The sequence below is a fragment of the Maylandia zebra genome, linkage group LG11 (genome assembly GCF_041146795.1).
Source record: "Maylandia zebra isolate NMK-2024a linkage group LG11, Mzebra_GT3a, whole genome shotgun sequence".
NCBI classification, from domain to species: Eukaryota; Metazoa; Chordata; class Actinopteri; order Cichliformes; family Cichlidae; genus Maylandia; species Maylandia zebra.
Window position 1 is genome coordinate 17,318,111 of NC_135177.1, and position 19,357 is coordinate 17,337,467.

Below are 19,357 nucleotides of genomic sequence, written 5' to 3' on the forward strand. Positions count from 1 at the left end.
GCTGAGCTTTATACATCAGGCTACTACTTCGCCTTTCTGTTCAGCACAAGTGTCTTTTCGGGCACAGTAGTTACTGAATATATTGTATTTGTTAATGATTTTCTTATAACCTGCCATTTCATTCCAATTTTGCTTTTGCTTTTCAACGTCTACTTTAATATCCAGGATGCTTTTCTCATGGATTGCAGTAAAACAAAGCCTTAAAGATGTGGGTTTTCAAGCTGTGGATGTGTTCACCACTGGTAAAAGGGATGGATTCAGAAGAACAATCCTTCTCCTCCTCATCTGTAGCATTTCCAGCCTCCTGCTCAGCTCCCTGCTCCTCCTGTACCTCCTTTTCGCTCAGGACTATGAGCTAGCAGTGGCTGGGGGGATTGCCGCCTGCTTTGGGACACTGCTGACTGTTGCCCTCTTCCTATCAAAGAGAGTAAGGTGTTTAGGGACTCTTTTTGTTATATCCATTTTCATGAAAAAGAGTAGGAACTTGCTGTTAACTGCTGGAACCAGCTTAGTGGTTCTTAAGAACATCCGTAACACTCTGGAGAACCTCTCGCTGCTGGTCAGGAGTATGATTTGCAACCTGAAGGCAAAAAAAGCCTCCATCATTGCTCCATTTACTAACTATGTTCAGATGTTGAAGTGGATCGGAGACATGCTCAAAGGGGTTACAAACCTGGGAGTAGTGAGATTTGACTCCCAGCTCAACGTCTCTCCAAGATTGGAATCAGAAGAATTCAGGCAGAGGCTCGCAGGAGCAGAGCAGAAGCTCAACGAGACTGTTAAATATGCACAGGCCCTGATGAATACAGTGAGCTCAGTGACCGACAGGATGTTTCCTGCCATCAGCTTCCTCGTGCTCATGATGTTTATAGCATTGCACATAAAAAAATACTGCAGAGACATGAAATACAAAAACAGGTTCATCAGCAGCAAGTTTGTTCATTTTGACGAGAAGCAGAAGGCGGAAGGAAAATCCCACGTCCTTCCCCTCACGGCAGAGGAGGAGCAGCTGTACACCTTCATTCCCTCCGCCCGTCCCACAACAAGAGAAGGGAAAGCTATGGTGAAATTTGGAATTCCAGTTGTCTCCCATTTCATAGCTTGGGTCATATTCATAACTGTGGACGCCTTGCTGTACTGTTTTGTTGACATTGTTACAGCAAGGTTATCAGAGCTGGAGCCATTCCACATCCCTTTGTTAATGAGCATCAAAGTAAGTACACCGTAGTAAATATTTATTTATTTTTTAAATATTTTCCTCATCTCAACCACAAAAGACTCACTTGTTTATCCTTGCAGGGAATTGCAACTTTAATTGGAATGTCTCTTGGACAAGAAAATCATGAAAAAGACTTTTCCTACTCTGTGACTCTGTTTGAGAAGCAGTGCCTCCCCAAACCCAAGTTGTTGCTATATAGTTCTGTAATTCCACTGACTGCCATCCTGCTCACTCTGCTTGTTATGGCTCTGATGTCAACCAAAGTCTCCCAGCTAAGGTTGATGGTCTGTGAACAGTTCTTCCCCTCTGCTGCTGAGGAGAGAGTGGAGTACCTCCACGGCAAAATCCTGAGGAAGAGATTCAAAATGAGAAAGGAGAAAAACAACTGCAGCCTCAGGTCACTTATTACCAAGGTGCATGTTAACATATTGCTTGAGAATAACTATTGCAAGGCAAAAAAAAGGAAAAAAAAGCCAAATCTCTAATTATGTAGTTTTTCTGTTCTTCTTCATCAGCCATATTTCTGGTTTCCGCTACTGTTTCATTCTAAAGAGGATCCACAAAGTATCCTGTGAGGAAAATCTTCTCCACACAGACACTCTAGTGATGGCGGTGCTAGTCCTGGTGCAGACTGACAGATCAACATGGATGGTCCATGGATCTCGCGGAGAGAAATATCAGCCTTATACTTTAGTCTGAATTATTGTCTGAAGGCCAAGAAAAATGCCCAGCAGATTTGTTTTCCCAAGTGGATCCTTACGGCTTTACCATACTGGTCCACTTGACTGATCTTTATTTATTTATTTATTTATTTAAAGTTTTAAGTTATTACAGTCAGAACAGACATGTCCGGGGGATAAGAAAGGGAAAGACGCAGACAGGAGAAGTTCAAGAAAAGGAGAGGGAAAGATTAAGAGAGGGGAAGAGGGACAGTGAGAAAAGACACTACACATCTGTTAAAAGAAGAAAACAAGCAGAACGAGAACAACCTCCCCACCAGCTGAAGAGGCCCCCAGTTCCATCGATGCACCAGAGGCCCCCCGCACCAGGGTTGGGCCTCCGTGCATGCACCCACCCACAACCTCGGTGACACACCAACCAGGACCCAAGCCCCAAAGGCCCAGCCAGAGCCCCAGCCCGGAGGCAGAGCACGCCCAGAACCCCAAGTCCACTCTGGACCCACCCAGAGTTCAGCTAGACTACCAGGTCGGTAACCTTCGTCCGCCAGCACAGACCCTCCTCCAGCCCTGCTGCAGGCAACCACCAGGAAAACACCACCCAAGAGCCACAGATCCCCATTCAGTTCAGTACCACAGCCCCCAGGTTGAGTCCCCCAAGAATCCCCAGACACCCCAAGCCTGTACCTACCCCCACATCAAGCGCAATAATGAAGGCGGGAAGACTAAAATGATCTTTCAGACGGTCTCTATAATGGTTAGAATTAGGATTATTTTTATTTTTCCAGTTCATGAAGACAGTTATCTTGGCAATGCATACGTTGGTGAGAACCATGTGGGCTGTATTCATCTATGTAGTGAGGTCATCCAAGATGCCCAACAAGTGGACTAGAGCGAAGGCTGGAATCAGTGGCGGTCCTAGCCTGTTTGGCGCCCTGGGCGAACACTCCCTCTGGCCGCCCCCCACCACGATGCTGCCCTGGGCAACCGCCCGTGTTGCCCATATCAAAAACCGCTACTGGCTGGAATGTTACATTTCAGATACTTTGATAAGTCTTCACATATCCAGCACCTAACCCTCTGCACTGGTGGAAAGAACCAAACAGCGTAACTGTCAGGTTTATTGCCTTGACAGTGTGAGCAGTTGTTAGAAGACATAAAGCCCATCTTGAATATCCATTGACCTGTATAGTGCACTCTGTGTAGTATTTTGTATTGTATTTTGGTCTAAGATGACTGATAAATCCGCTTCCCATTTTGCAAAAGGATATTGATTCATCTATTTTGGAGAGTGTCCAGTATATTTTAGACAGTAATTTGGGGTTTTAAGATTAAGAAATTGTACCACACATGATTGTGTTTGTAATTCAACTTGATTAGGCTTAAACTTTTTTTTATTATAAATTTAATTTGTTGATATTCTAAAAATCTTTTCTTGTTAATCCCATACTGTACAACTAGTCTGTCAAATGGAATAAAGTCCTCCTTCTAATATATATTCCAAATATTTAATTCCTTTACGACTCCAATCTGGGAGGTTAATCATATTATTTTTCTGTAGTATGTCAGTTTTGTTCCAGATAGGTGTACATTCGCATGGGATTAATGAAGACTCAGTCATTTTAAGAAACTCCCATCGTGCTGTCAGAGAAGAGCTGATGTCGACTCTTTTAAAACATACATGTAGTTTGGTGTTTGAGCTGATAAATGGTAGGTCCGAAATCTCTATATTATTGCATAGTGCCTGTTCTACATCTAGCCAGGGTGCATCTAAGAGCGATGTTTTAACCATCCCCAGTGTTGGTAAGGGTACTTTTGAAATGTCTTCCACTACAGATTACAGACTACATGCCCCAAAATGTAGTTTGTAACGTATTCCGTTAAGTTACTCTGAATACTTTGATTACTTACTATATTGTCATGCTTTTTACAACTACATGAATGTACTTTTGCTGTGTGATTTATTAATATTACTGAAGGCTACTCGCCATACCAAAACCACCTAGATTTTTAAATCCTAATATAAAATCAGTGCCAGTAGGGTGGACATTAGGTGAGGCTGCAAATTTTGCAACGATCTCATATAGAAAACTTTCAGTGTATGTTATTTCAAAATACATCATAATACATTTCTCTTCAATTGTTTTATATTATATTTAACATTTAGCAGAATAAATATGTACTCTTTGCGCCCCAGTTCTCACCTGTAATCCACCACCTACTGTGTCATTATTATTCAGAAAACTAGAGCAGTATACTACTATTTATGGCATCACGTGACAGCTCAGTCTACTGGTAACTGTGGCGCAATTAAAGACCATAAGCTAAGAGGTATTACCTTGATTCAACAGAGCTGCAATGAGCTCTCAGCCATAGGAAATACATTACTTACCTATTACATCATGTTCATTATATAACATGACAGAGGAAGAATTTTATAATGAATCAACCCCAAACTATGATCATTTTGCCACTATCAGTTGTGATGGTTGCAGTCATTCCTGCTATGAATAAACACCTAATTATGTTTGTTACATAAAATATCAAATAAAGAAACCGCAGTTATAATCTCGCTTCTGCATTTTACCTCTGTGCAGAATGTAGAACAGCGATATTTGCTTACATAATCTAAGACAGATGTCATTTGCATGTGCAGAGAGCAGCACTGTGCTCTTCCTACTTATGCACTGTCACCGTTCATTAGCATCATGCAGGTGCTGTTTCTTCACTCAGCATAGGGACAGGTCACAGCCTACTGACTTCATAATGCAGACTGTGACAGGTGAGAAATGCAGTGATGTGTGAATAGGGAAAGGTCAAAACTGCTATTAATGTGTATTCCTCAGGGTAGTGTAGCCCAGGTAAATACTATTAGTTTATTACTGTCTTATTGGTATATACACAGTTTTGAGAAATCCCTTAGGCTGTGTTTGTTCATTATGCATTAATATTTGCAAAAAAAACTTCCTTTATTTAACAGCTTATGACAGATGTTTTAAGTAGTAGAAATCCTATACTATACACTACATGCTCAGTATATTTACTATCATTCTGCGTACTTAAATACTTAGTGGTACACACACGCTACATAGTAGTATGCTCAAATCATATCACTCAGCTGCAGTTGGAGAGGCGTCACCACTGGCTCAGCCTTGTAGAATTGAGGAAAGTCATGATTAATATATTTACTTAATATATAATTCCTGGCAAAGTGAGAACATATGCTTAGCGGCCACTACATTAGGTATACGTTGCAAAGATGCCCTTTTACCTTTAGAAATGCCTTCATTCCTCACGGCACAGACTCAACAAAGTGCTGGAAACATTCCACAGAGATTTTGCTCCATATTAACATGACAGGATCTTGCCGTTGCGTAAGATTTGTCAGCTGCACATCAGTGATGCAAAGCTTCGGTTCCACCACATTCCAAAGGTGCTCTTTTGGCCTGGGATTTGGTGACTATGCAGGTCATTTATGTACAGTGAACTCACTGTCATTTTCAAGACACCAGGTTGAGATTGTTACAGCCTTGTGACATGGCACATATCAGGCTGGAACCAGCCATAAGAATGGTGTTACACTGTTATCCAACCAATAGCCATTTGGTTGTAACGAGTGGTTATTTGAGTAAGTCATTTGAAAGGTCTTTCTTCACTATTCTGATGCTCAGCTTGAAGTTCAGAATACTAGAATAATAGATACTTTGAGTTACTCCCATACTTTGGTTAGTTAAGTATACCTCTTCAACTGCAGGTTAAACATTTTCATTGCTGTTACAGTTAGCAAGACTAATTGATATCACCATGTTTGGCAAAACCTGATTCTTAGAAATACTGTGATCACTTAAAAAATACTTTGGGTTACACTAGTTAAAGTGTAAATATTTAGTATGAATCACTTCCTCTGTGTTTAAAGCTTGAAAACTCAAGTTATAGCCAGGTCACCATTTTAAATAGGCTCACCATTCACTGTACAATACCCCACCATCCCCCAACCATCCTTTGCACCGTTTAAGAAAAGAGGAAAGAAGCATTCTTGCTTGAGGATGAGTAGGCATTCTGTGACTCACACACTACCACTGACCCGTGTGGCAACCTGATAAGCTCACACTATGTCTCAACTGGCCCTGTGGCATAATAACATGCCAGCATGCCCGCCCCAATGGGAAGCTGCCACATGATGCTCGATGACAGCCGCAGACCTTTTTTACCACGAGAAGGAATGAATGCAGTCCATACATGGGCATAGATGGAGTGTATAATGATGTGTGAGCCTGCTGAATATGCAAACACAGAGTCCGTCTGGGTCAGCGGAGTAAATCTTATTACCACATGCATGTCAGTGTATTTTAATGAATATTTCATCAAAGGGAAAGGATGCTTTTGGGTGAGAGACAGTTCTGTTACCAGTGGCAACTGGCATTTTAGAAGATGGGGGTAAAAAATGCAAAAACATGCTGTGAAGAAGAAAACTCAGGCATAATTACACACAGCTATAAATGCTGATTTACTATTGTTTTAGAGCACAGAACACAATATACAGTGAAATTGTTTGTTTTTTTCTATTTAGAGACTTTTCATTTACTAACCAGGAACTCATGCATAAACCCGATTTGCATTTCTTATGGTGAGTTGCGTTATTACATAATGGTGTTAGTAATAAATGTATAGTTTGCAGCAGCAGAGTTGGTTTTTGTGATCTGTGTACTGAACAGAGCTGGCTGCAGATACAGCTGTATGTGACTCAGTTTCCTCTTCCAGCGGAGCATTGACTCAGGCAGAAATTCAACATGTTATAACCCTCATATGCTTGAAATGCAAAAAGCTACTCCAATGAAGGTTGTCTTTGAGAAAACACTTGTTGTTTGTGCAATGGGTAGCTTCTGGGTTGCATTGTTGGAGATTTAAGGTGCCCTTTAAGTTCCCAGGTATGTGTTCAGACAGAAATGACTTTGCCTTCATATGGCTTTCTGGTCACAGCTGTAGGTTTCCTCACCTGCAGGTCAAATACAAAGCAGACAGAAACATTAGGTCATCCTGTGCGTGGTACCTACTCCCAGTCTGGTTGCTTCAAGTTCATAATTCTGAATTAACTATGAAAAGTGTTTTACAGCTAAGCGGTCCTGCCAATGTATGTCCTCTGTGCAATTCATGATCTGCACTTGGAATGGACACAGGAAAATATCAGTTTTAGCAAATATCAGAAGTAGACTGAGTCAAAATCACACCTGAGTCTGTAGTCTGTAGTCTCCTGTATAGTTCATCTTATTGAGATATACTTATTTGCAATATTCTGGGTAATTTAATCCAAATGTATATGCTTACAGCATATATGACGCTACAACCAGCATCCAGTTTGCTTACCTCAACTGACCATAAATAGTAAATAAAAGAGGGAACAGTTAGGCTAAAGGCTTTTACACACCAGATGTGTAAAAATAGTGTGAATATTTTGTGTGTTAAAGATATTTTTCAGACTCACCTATGAAAGCTATCGTGATACAGCCTGAACTCTTGGACCAAACCCTGAAATTCTCCCTGATGCTGCCCTCTCACGAGAACTGGATGAACCCAGAATCTCTGTTTCAGGGCCAGCTAATCATCGCTTGATGTCAACTTGATTTTTTTGAGTGCATTTTTTCAAGAGCAAATTTTTTTGCAAAATCGCAACACTTTTGTATATGTATGTGTATGCACTACCCATTAAGTTCACATCCAAAAAATGTGGAACTTCAGTGACACTTCTGACGCTAAGACTTTACTAACCTGCTCCCGCTGCTTGATTCTTTTGTAAACAAACTCAGAAAATGGTTTTCTGTGGATGAACTGGCCATGTCCTGGTGACACCTTCAGCTGCCCATCCTCATACACCACTTTGCCTCTGGAGATGGTAATGACAGGTACCCCATGACACTCCATACCCTCAAAGATGTTGTAGTCCACAGCCTGGTGATGAGTCTTGGCAGATATTTTCCTACATAAAGATACATTGGCAGCTTTAAAAACAGTCAGTGGAGGCTTTTTATGAGCTAAACTCATTGGTCACATGTAGCCTGCGTTAGATAATTGCTGGATGCTTTCTGAATACCAAAGAAAAGGATAAATCTATTGTGAAAACTTAATGCAGTCCATCCTCATCTGAAACTGATTGAATCAGGCCAAGATGTACTTGCAGTTGGTTCACTGTGCAGCAGTAATATAATGTATTATTCAAAACTTTTGCTCATGTGAGGCTCTTAAAGGCTCACTAAGCACATACACTAAGCTTCTTTCAGACAATAAAAAGGCACCTCAACATTTTCACTGCTGCCTATTACATTATTGTGGCATCTATCCAAAGGCTGCTGCGTGAGCACAGCCACATAATATTGCAGCATAGCCAGTATCCAGATATAAAAAAAGACTGTGCAAGCTGGAACCTGATGGGAAATATGAACAAAGAAACACAAGAGCGGCAACATTTTTCAGTTCTCAGCAAAATAAATTTAGCATAGCTGTGATGGAGTTTAGTAGCAGAAATTATTAAAGTAATTTAAATGGTGTACAATGACAATACTGCTGTTAAATGTATACATGTCGAACTTTGAAACAGATGGCCTACAGCAACAGAAGACCATATTGGGTGCCACGCCTGTGAGCTAAGGACAGGAAACTGGGGCTTTAGTTCACACGGGCTTGCCAGGTTTGATTTATAAAGAAATGATAGAATTTCTTCGTTTCTTAGTTTTTAGTTTCTGGATTAAAATGTAAAAAAGGTACACCTGTTCAACCAACAGCTGAACAGGTGTATATGATCAGCCAAACACATGAAAGTCACCCAATGTATTTATGCATGTTGACAAACGTCTGAATTTCTGATGTATACAGCATCAAATTAATGGGAGTTAATGTGAATTTGTGGCTGTATTATCACAGACAGATTCCATATAATTACTAACTCGAGCCCATTCAATCAAAAACTGAAACCAAAGTTGGAATTGACTGGACCAACAAACAAAAATATAAGAGAGAGAGAGGAGTGGGCAATCTGCAGAAAATGACTGATCACAGCAGCTTTAAGTTACAACATGTATATTTGCACAACTACGTGAAGTAAGTTGATTAGGACTGTAGAAAATCTCTTCATAATAAATGTATGAAATGCTCTGCACAGTACAAACTGATGATGTCGAACAAATAAATCACATTTGAGTGAAAGACCAAGTCAGCAGGGAACAGCAAAGTAAGTGTGACTCAGCTGCTTCCATGAAATGCACCGGATGTCTTTCTTTCTTTTTTCATTGACCCCTTTTACTCTCCATTCACAAACATGTTTCCTGTGGATTTGTGAAGCCAGACACCATGCCTAGTGTGCACTGACGAAAACAAGATGTGTCCTCATTATTCAGCTCACCCAATTATGAGAAACAAGTCAACTGAGTGAGCTTCCTAGGGATTTGGGTTTTTTTGTGGGGGGGAGGCGGTTATGCAACTGTTTGTGGCCCCTGGTCCCGGATGTTATGAAGTGACACTTGTGCTGACGGCAAATTAATTACACAGTTTCACAGATGAATTCACTGTGCAGCAATCAAATACAATGCGCTCTCATGCTTGAAAGGCATTATGACTTCCACAGACATGCGCATATGGTAAAGACACAACTTAAATGGACAACAGCTGATGTCCAGGAGTGACAGGTCTGAGAGGAAAGACAAACTGGAAAGCACGTCATAGTAACAACTGTGGAGTTTATTGGTCCTGACATAATCTTTTTTTGTTGTTTTTGTATTATTATCAGTAAATTCATTTACAGAAAATTACACTGGGGTTTAATATGCTCTTCATCAACTCACATCCACAGTGGGTTAGATCCCTGAGGGACGCAGCCCAGATCCTTCAGCAAACAGAGCGGTGCATTGCTATTTCCAGGTCATATAAGATTGTGCTACAGTACACATGATGCTGGAACGCAAACTGTCTTCGTTTGTGCTTGTGCTTCACACAACAGCTCAAATAATACAACACAATCACATGACCAGTTTTGCGATATTCTGAGCACATTCCTGAAAGCAGCCATAACGCCGTGTATTCTGCACGAAGGAAATTGGTTTAGCTCCCACATGAAATATTCGTCAGTTTCAAAATTCTTACCATGACCCATCAGCATCGTCTCACTCATGCCTTATGTAAGTGTGTTAAAATCTTTTCCTAAAAATATAAAATTACCAAACAGCAATTTAAATTTTTTTTAATAGAGTGATGAATTTCATTCATATGTAAATTGTGTTATGCTTTAATTTGCAGCTATAGATAAGTGATGACATACACCGACTTTTGGATGGAGCATAGACGTAATCAGCTTATGTGGAGGGTTAGTGAGTGCGTTAGTGTTGACGTGGCACAGGATGAAAGATATAGCTCTTCTCTTTTTAGGTGCCTGTATCTGTCACCTACATGCTTTACAGCTAAACTTAAAAACCTTATCTTAGTTAGTGAAGTGCCTGGCACACTTAAGACACGCTCTCAAGTGTGCCAAATGGTTCAGCATCACCGTGTGATGGAGCTCTGATGGAGACAGTGGCGACGTTACCATTTTTAACATCAGGATTTGCATTCATAATGCACTTTTAAAACTTTACGTACACCAGCTGAAGGCTTTCTTTCACTGCTCGATTTCTAAAGATTTCTTCCACACTGCTGAATGACCTGAGCTGGAGTTCTCACCTGGTCATCCTTGGGTCCCATATAACCACATCAGCATCCGAGTTCTTGGCGATTCGGCCTTTCTGCGGGTAGAAGTTGAAGATTTTTGCTGCGTTGCTGCTGGTGACAGCCACAAATCGATTCTCGTCCATTTTGCCACTATGCTGATGGGAGGAGAAAATGCACAAAGCACCCAGTTTGAGTTAGGGGGCCACACTGGACGACAACAATACACAGAATTAGCAGACAAAAGGTCAGTGCAAGCAACTCATTTCAGCCAAAATATCATCTAATGTGTGATTTGTAAGCACTGTTGCACAAAGTAAATCTTTCCAGTGGCCTTGGGGCAGCTGAGCTGATACACAGTCCCCACAACAATGGCCAGAAAATGCAGTGCTTGCAATCGTGCAGCCATCTGCAGCTCTGGGAGTTTATTGTGTGTTGCAGGAAAAAAGAAATACACATATCATCCAAATAATTGTGAGAAAAGTAGAATTATTAATATTTGATAGTAAAAACAGTAACCCAACATTAAACATCATGGCACGCCGTCATGAATGCAAATGGGCCAGTACAGAGTCAAAAATGTGTATTTGCTACTTTTTGTTATGCGAACATTAACCACATGGCATCTTTAAAACTTGTTGTCAAGAAACCGGTGCTTTAAAAAGAGCCAACTAAAAAAGTGAGTATATCCTTAGTACTAACCACTCCTTTTTCCCAGATGACAGACATTCTGTCCTCGACACCGTTCACACCGTTAGGGATCTTGGTGAAGTCGTCCTTGCCCAGGGCTTTCTGGCACACAGAGAAGGTGCAGTTGTCCGTCCCTGTCACGCTTAGATCATCACTGGCACAATGAACAGAAGGAAAATGACTGTTATGTCCAAACTGATGATGGAATAACCTAAAAAATGTATCAGTAACCTTGAGGGTCACTTTGGTCAATTCTAAATCCTCACTCCCAAAAAAGTTGCGACAGCATGTCAAATTATCAAATCTTATAAACCTTCATTTTATTCACAATAGAATATAGAAAGCTCATCAAATTTTTCAACTGAGACATTTTTACTATTTCATGGAAAATCTTAGTTCGTTTTGAGCTAATTTGGAGCTAACGTATTTTGCAACTAATTAAGTTAATTGACAAAAGTCAATAATGAGACTGGGTATAGAAAGAGCATCTTAGAGAGGCTGAGTTTCTCATTAGTAAAGATGGGCAGAGGTTCACCAATCTGAAAAAAAAAAAACTGTACGAATTGTGGAACAATTTGTGAATAATTTTCCTTAACATAACATTGCTAAAGCTTTGAATATTTCATCATCTACAGAAAAAAATATAACTAAAAGATTCTGAGAATCTGGAGAAATCTCAGTGCACAATCGATAAGGCTCAAAATGAATATTAGTTGTCCCTGATCTACAGGCCTTCAGACTGAATGATTTAGTCATAGGAATAGCTGCACAGCCTCAGAAACACTTCCAGAAATCACTGTTGTTAACACAGTCTGTCGTACCATTCAAAATTGCAAGTGAAAGTTCTGTCATGCAAAGATGTCATATGTGAACATGATCCTAAAATGCTAAAATCCCCACCTTCTTTAAATCCAACAGACGTGGTATTCAATGTTTGTGCTGCAAAAATGGCTCTTTGTGCCTCTATCATTTTAAAGATATTAATAAAAGTTTCTCAAAGGTCAATGTGGTTGACCTTGGATGAACAATTTGACCAAACAATGTTTGGGCTATTTTTATCACATGGAACAATGACAGATACAAACTATGTATTTTTCAAGCTGTTTAGGGTTTGGTGCTCCAACCTGAGGCCACAGAACCTCTGATTCAGGTCCAACTAATACGCACCAAGTGGCATGCTTTTAAATTACTTCAGAAATGTTCTTTTATTAATATTTTCAAAATGATACCAGCACAAACAAAAACTGTAGCAGCAAAAAACCAGCAAAAACATAGTACAATTGATCCAGATACATTTTGTCTGATTTGGATAAATCTGTATTAGCTGATTCTGCGTGGGATCACATGGGATTCTGAACTTCTAAACTCCCATAGCCTAAAAAAATCTGTAGCTGTAGCCAAAATACGAACCGAACTGAATTTTAATTCAACTCAGTTTCATTTATATAGCACCAAATCCCAACAACAGTTGCTTCAAGGCACTTTAAATAAGTAAAGACCCTACAACAATAGAAAAAGAATTCCAACCATCAGACTGTACCCTATGAGAAACCACTTGGTGAAGGTGGGAAGGAAAAACTCCCTTTTAACAGGAATAAACCTCCAGCAAAACCAGGCCCAGGGAGGGGCAGCCATCTGTCACGACTGGTTGGGGGTGCGGGGAGAGAGACAGGAAAAAACACACACTGCACTGAATAAAAACCACCAGCAAGCAATATTGCTGGACTTTCAGTTCTACCTACTTAGCTAGTAGGTCCATAAGGTACCCAGGTGTGCTGGGGTCAGGTCTAAGCGGAGGACCCATGACAAAACCAGCAGCATGGGCCCAGTCTTTGTGCCAACAGTGGGTACCATCAGTGCCCAAACCAGCTGCAATTGGCTCCCCAAACACTACACGCCCTGTTCAGAAAGAAAGAAAGAAAAAACCTGTGTCGGATGTTTACTAAAACCGAGTATACTTTATCTGCTCGAGAGCAATCAGAAACCTCATGCTGAGATAAAATTCTCAGTGGCTTTATTTTTTGCCATGGCAACAAAAAACAAAATGTGCAAACACTGTATAACTCAATATTTGACTAAAACATAAAACAAAGAAAACTGAAACCAGTTTTGAAGCTCATCAGCTCTCAGCCTCACCCTCTTTAAACAGCAGGAGGGAGGAGTCCACACTCACCATCTCTGCGTGCGTTAGACACAACCTTGGCGGCAGATTTACTCATGACATGAACCACATAGAGCGGGCAGTTGACAGCATGGGCGATGGTGATAGCTCGCTGGGTGGCTTCGGCCTCCACCTCTTCTGGCCGACACAGTTCATGGCCCTCTGGTCCTGTGATGCCCATGGACAGCATCTTCTTAGCCCCCTGTCAGTTCACAGCAGGGACAACAAGTCAGGATTAAAGGTTAAAGGAGATGGAAGGTTAACACGGCACGGTGGCACTTCAAGGCAGAGACGGACTGACCAGACAGTCAGATTTATACTTGATGAATCTATATTGATTCGATTGAATTAAAATTTGCTACTATGAATAATAACATGTGAGTGCCTTACTGTAGTGCTGGAAAGACATTTAACACACTTCCAAGCAGCAATAATACAGTATTCATGTTGCTCTGAGCAACAACAGATCCACGAGTTGTTGTTGAGTATTTGCTACCCCCTGGTGGTAGTTTTTTGCCATGACACTTGAAAAAATGCTGGAAAATGCACATAAGAAATAACAGATCTTTCTCATAGTGGGGATTTTGACTGTCTGAATGTAGCTGCAGTTTTGTCTAATATTAACAGAAATTACATCGTTAATTTCCAATTCATGTCAATTCAGTGAGCCACCATGACTATTCCTATCCCTCTGAAACTTGAACACCTTAACTGGATATATGCTATTAATTATACCTATGCTTATCCTGACATAACTTGTCAAAATATCTGTGGGGAAGGTTTCTGGTGACAGATAATGACAGATTTCATCTTTTTTCCTTGGTATTGCTCCAACATCGCGTGTCACGGGGCTTTCAACCAACCTTCTTCATCTTCTTCTGTCAGGGGTAACAGCGGACCATCTGCCTCCATCCCAACATATCCCTATCCTCTTCTGTCAAATCAGTCCTCTGAATGCTTCCTTTATTACACCCATAAACCTCCTCTGAGGTCTTCCTCTTTCCCTCCTGCCTGGTAGCTCCACAAAGTTCCAGTATATCCACTATCCCTCCTCAGCGCGTGTCCAAACCATCTCAGACCTGTCTCTCTATCTTTGTCTCCAAACTGCTCAACCTGAGCTGTCCCTCTGATGTACTCGTTTCTAATCTTGTCCTTTCGGGTCACTGCCAATGAAAATCTTCAGCCCTGCACACCTCCGGCTCAACCTCGTGTCTTTTTGTTAGCTTTACCTTCTTCAAACCATAAATCATAGCAGGTCTCACTACCATCTTGTAAACCTTCCCTTTCACTCATGCTTCTGTCCTTCTGTCATAAATTATCACTGACATTAGTCTTAATCCAGCCTCGACTCTCTTCCATACTTCTCATGCCATTGCTTTGAATCACTGACCATCCATAGACTCATCTTGTCTTCACTACCACTACTCCTTGGATGTTCTCCTTTCCACCTGTCTCCCTCTCATTCACACAAATGTAATGTGTGTTGCTTCAACTAACTTTTAATACTTTTCCAGAACATACCTACTGCATGCTCACTATAGATCACAATGTTGTGTGCAAACATCATAGTCTAGACATAGACTCCTGGCTGACCTCATCTGTCAGTCTATCCATCACCACTGCAAACAAGAAGGGGCTCAGAGCCCATCCCTGACGTAATCCCACTGCCACCTTGAACCCTTCTGTCACTGCGCTTCTCACCACTATTCCCTGTCCTCATACATGTCCTGCACAACTCTCACATGCTTCTCTGCCGCTCCTGTCTTCCTCATTCAGCACCACAGTTCCTCTCTGTTCCTCACAGCCACAGTGTTTGTTATTCTTTGGACACAAAGTGAAGCTTAGCTGCCATCAGGGTGAAACATTAACTTAGCATTCCTTGTGGGCTCTGGTGTGTTTATACTCTGACACTGATTACCTGAGCTGCACTTACAAAACCTTCACTGACAGAAAATCAAAAACAGCATATAGGCTTGTGTTGTTTAGCTTTAGTATCTCACCACGCTTAGGTTGTTTCATTTCTCAAGTTAAACTCTTGATATTTTACAAAAAATAACCATATTGCTTAAGTTTGGAATGTCAAATATCAGATCTACTTTACTATTAGCAACTTTTCCCCCCTGTACAGTATAGGCAATAAGTAGCTGTAAGAAAAAAACAAAAATTGTAGCTCATTAATACAAGCAACTTCTTTTTCAAAATCTGTTTTCATTTGTTTCGTGTGGTTCACACCAACCTCTGCAATCAAATCTCCATTCTCAGCATGAACCTGAGCTATGGCTCCGACCTCCTTACACTGAGCAAAAGCAGCATATAGCTCAGAATCCTGCAGCATAAACACATCTTTATAGGCCATAAACATCTTGAAGGAATTTACTCCTTTCTCTCTGGCCAGAGTCTCCATCTCTTTCTTGACCTAAAAAAGAAAAATGATTGTAATAAGGGAGACATGTATGTAGCTCTGGGAAAAAGGGGGCAGCAATATTTGGACTGGGCAAACCTACTTGACCTAGTGTCATTAGTTTTAGTGTCTAGACAGTAAATACTAGTAGTCTACTAAAACAAAAGGATTCACTCTCATTCACCTTGTCACTCCACCATGTGACCGCAACGTGCAACGAGTAGTCGCAGCAAACTTTGGGATCAGCCGTCTCACGCCATCGGTCATGAGCCTCCAGAAGAGACTTGCCCTTCTGGGGGATGACAAAGTCCAGGATCATTGTGGTCCCTCCTGCCAGAGCAGCCTGGTGAAATGCACACATTACCACAGAGAAGTAAGCAAATGATTAACCTGTGAAGTAGAAAATGCTGGGAAAAAAGTGATTTGAGTGTGGCTACTAGTCCAGATGTTAAAAACAATCATCTTTGTGAATGGTGCCTGAATAAACAATGATTGACAGATTTCTTATTGTCACTCCCATTAAAATAACACCTGATACAAATGTTGAGAAGTCGTGGGCATCAGCTTTACAATGACCTCTGATCTGATTTTGTCCTGCAGATTAATTCTTTGCGGGATCAAGAAGATTTGGAGCCACATAAATGAAACTGAATCAAACTGCATTGAGAAGAAGGCTAACTCTGACAACAGAGTTACCCCCACAGTTAAGAAAAACAATTTCCCAACATCTAACCAACGTCTCGAGGAGGTAGATATATCAGTGTCAAAGAATACAATCAAGAGAGGAATGGAGACATGATGGGAAGAGAAAACTGTGGAGAAGGAGAGAAACAGCTCATGAGCCAAAGCACACCTCACCATCTGCCAAACATGGTGGAGGCAATATTATTGCATAGGTATGTACGGCTGCCAGTGGAACTAGTCAAAGTGTTTATTGATTTGTGTTTTTGTGACTGCTGATAGAAGCAGCAGGATGAATTCTGAAGCGTTCAGGGCTATAATCTCTGATCAGATTCAACCAAATGTTGCAAAATGGATTTGCACTTCCCACTGCTCGAGGTAAAGGAAGGGGATGTTCTTCAGTGGCTAAATCAGTCACCTGATATCAACCCAACAGAGCATACTTTTCAGTTATTAAACACAAAACTGAAGGTAGAGAGAGACACACAAACAACCGAACTTGACTGCAGTAAAGGCCTGGCAGAGCATCTCAAGAGAGGAAACACAGCATTCAGTGATTTCCACAGCTTCTAGACTTCAGGCAGTCACTGACTTAAGGATTTTCATCCAAGTATTCAAAACAACTTAATATATGAAATTATTTTTGTTTGTCCAATTATTTTTGAGCTTCTAAAAGTGTCTGTCTATGTATTTTCCTTCCCAAAAAATTATGCAATATTTTGCTTAAATTCCCTGAATTAAAGCTGTTGTCAAATACTTATGAAGCAAAACTGCATACTGATGCTATTTTAAGACAGAGGTGATTCTCAAGTCGCTGTAGTGTTTTATTCATATTTTATCCAATATTCATTTGATTCTACTCTCAAATTCCAAATTCAGCTTTTGATTAAAAAAGAAAAATAGGACTTGCATCCATCGCATGCACTTCCACTTCCACTCATAATAGGTGAAGGTGATTACTCTTACTACCAGCTTTTTTGATTTGCTAAACATAGCCAAACATATCTTGCCAAGCAACATGAAATTAATATGACAGATTCATTTTAAATGAAACTCTACTTTGGTTCCAATATGGAAGTCGTCCACAGCTCTGGTTCCCATGAACGCCAGTTCCATGTGCGTGTGCGTGTCGATGCCACCGGGGATCACCAGTTTATCGGTGGCATCAATGACTCGCACTCTTTTTGGAATCTGAAGATTCAGTCCAACCTCAACTATTTTCCCATTTTCGATGTAAACGTCGCCGATCACGGAGCAGTCCTCGTTCACAACTTTGCCTCCTTTAATCAGGATCCCGCTGGGCTCTTCCATTCCTGCTCCGCGCAACTCAGAGTGTTAGGACTGCGTAAGGACACAATTTGCGCAAACTGAACCGATCTCTGCGCTCTGACGCTGAGATCGTCTGTGTGCAGTGGAACCCAGAAGCTGTGCCAAAGAAGCTACGCAGGTCAACTCCAAAGTTCATATGAGATGTCAAAGGACAGAAACGCCCCAGGTCAGTAACCCAAAAAGATTTGGCCTTCCTAATAATGATTTACACTAACTCGGTATGCATAAGAATGTGGAGAATATCATAGAAGTCTTGGATGGACTGACTCACTGTGTGCCAAAACTGAGCCGATGTCTTTAATAACTAATAAATAAGTAACTGTTCCATATGTAAAATATTGAAATGTGTAGCATAAATTTTCTCATAGTGAAAAGCTGAGAAAATCACTAAAACGGTTATTTTTTCTGAATTGTTATTAATCAGTTCAGTTTAATCAATTTTGTGTCAGTAAACGTAATTAAATCATACGTTCAGTTCACAGATTAATTTCCTTTTGCTTGCAGAAATAATGAAACTGTAAGGCACAGTCTCAGGGGCCCTCAGGAAGGAAATCTAGCTGCACTCTGAATATGATATTGTATATCAGTTATTTCCAGTAACGGAATACTGTTGTTGCCTTGCACTCATGAAGATGTCATAAATTGATATAATACTTATCTAAACTCTATATTTGCAGAAAAAGCCCTGCATAGAAACATATGAGATGATTTAGACCATTGTATTTTAACTTTCACAGTCAAAATTTACTGAGTATTTGGGTAGAAATTTGGAATCCGTCACTATGATAGTCCTTTTATATTAGGATTCTATGTATCTATGAAACCTTTTCAGATATTAAACCTAAAGTTTGATTTCGAAAGCCAAAAATCTACTTTATTTCCATCTCCTCACTAATTTATAACTACACTTGATTCAGAAACAGAAAAGGAAAACAGATTCCTGTAGAAGGAACAAATTCTAGAGTAACGTTTCATCAAATCACCAAACACACTGTGGTCACTGACATTATAGTGCTTTAAAAAAATATATGTTTCAAGGTATCATGGGGAAAAGTGTACTTTTTGTGGTTCCATTATCTCAGAGATCAATGCCCTTTACATCGCACACATTACTATTGCCAAAATTTTCCAAGATACTCAAGCAGCTGAATAGAAATATTAGTTACCTCATATTGTAAAAACTGTGAGATGTGTATGAGTGGCGTCTTTTTCTAGAAAGATCCCGTGTAAAGCAACGGCACTGTTTACTTAGACATAGTAGATGTACAATCTCAAGTCTTTGCACTTTACAAAACATTTCTGAATATGAAAATATTATTTTAGTGTTTAGTGTTTGTAGTTTTGTGTTATACTGTACAAGCTTCCTTTAAGCAAACAAAAAGCAAACCCATGAAAACCTAATTAAGGATGTTTGTTTCCCTGACACAATATTCAAGGGAAATGTAGTTTTAAAGCAGTTGTGGACTACAAACATGGAGTTTAAGGATCTGAGAAACATACAGAGAATTCAA

General features: G+C 40.4%; 2 protein-coding genes across 2 annotated transcripts; one reads left to right on the forward strand and one right to left on the reverse strand.

Moving 5' to 3' along the window:
- The first annotated feature begins 55 nt into the window (after positions 1-55).
- Positions 56-2,048, forward strand: dcstamp (dendrocyte expressed seven transmembrane protein). The gene is made up of 3 exons (XM_076889583.1): positions 56-1,213; positions 1,300-1,632; positions 1,735-2,048. The coding sequence occupies exons 1-3, from the start codon at positions 167-169 to the stop codon at positions 1,792-1,794; spliced, it is 1,440 nt and encodes a 479-aa protein (XP_076745698.1). The 5' UTR covers positions 56-166; the 3' UTR covers positions 1,795-2,048.
- Positions 2,049-6,379: 4,331 nt separating this feature from the next.
- On the reverse strand, positions 6,380-17,939 carry dpys (dihydropyrimidinase). Its single transcript, XM_004541609.5, has 9 exons — positions 17,577-17,939; positions 16,021-16,179; positions 15,672-15,851; positions 13,448-13,637; positions 13,017-13,173; positions 11,287-11,428; positions 10,600-10,742; positions 7,663-7,870; positions 6,380-6,892 (listed from the first exon to the last, which is right to left on the reverse strand). The coding sequence occupies exons 1-9, from the start codon at positions 17,826-17,828 to the stop codon at positions 6,833-6,835; spliced, it is 1,491 nt and encodes a 496-aa protein (XP_004541666.1). The 5' UTR covers positions 17,829-17,939; the 3' UTR covers positions 6,380-6,832.
- Positions 17,940-19,357: the final 1,418 nt, after the last annotated feature.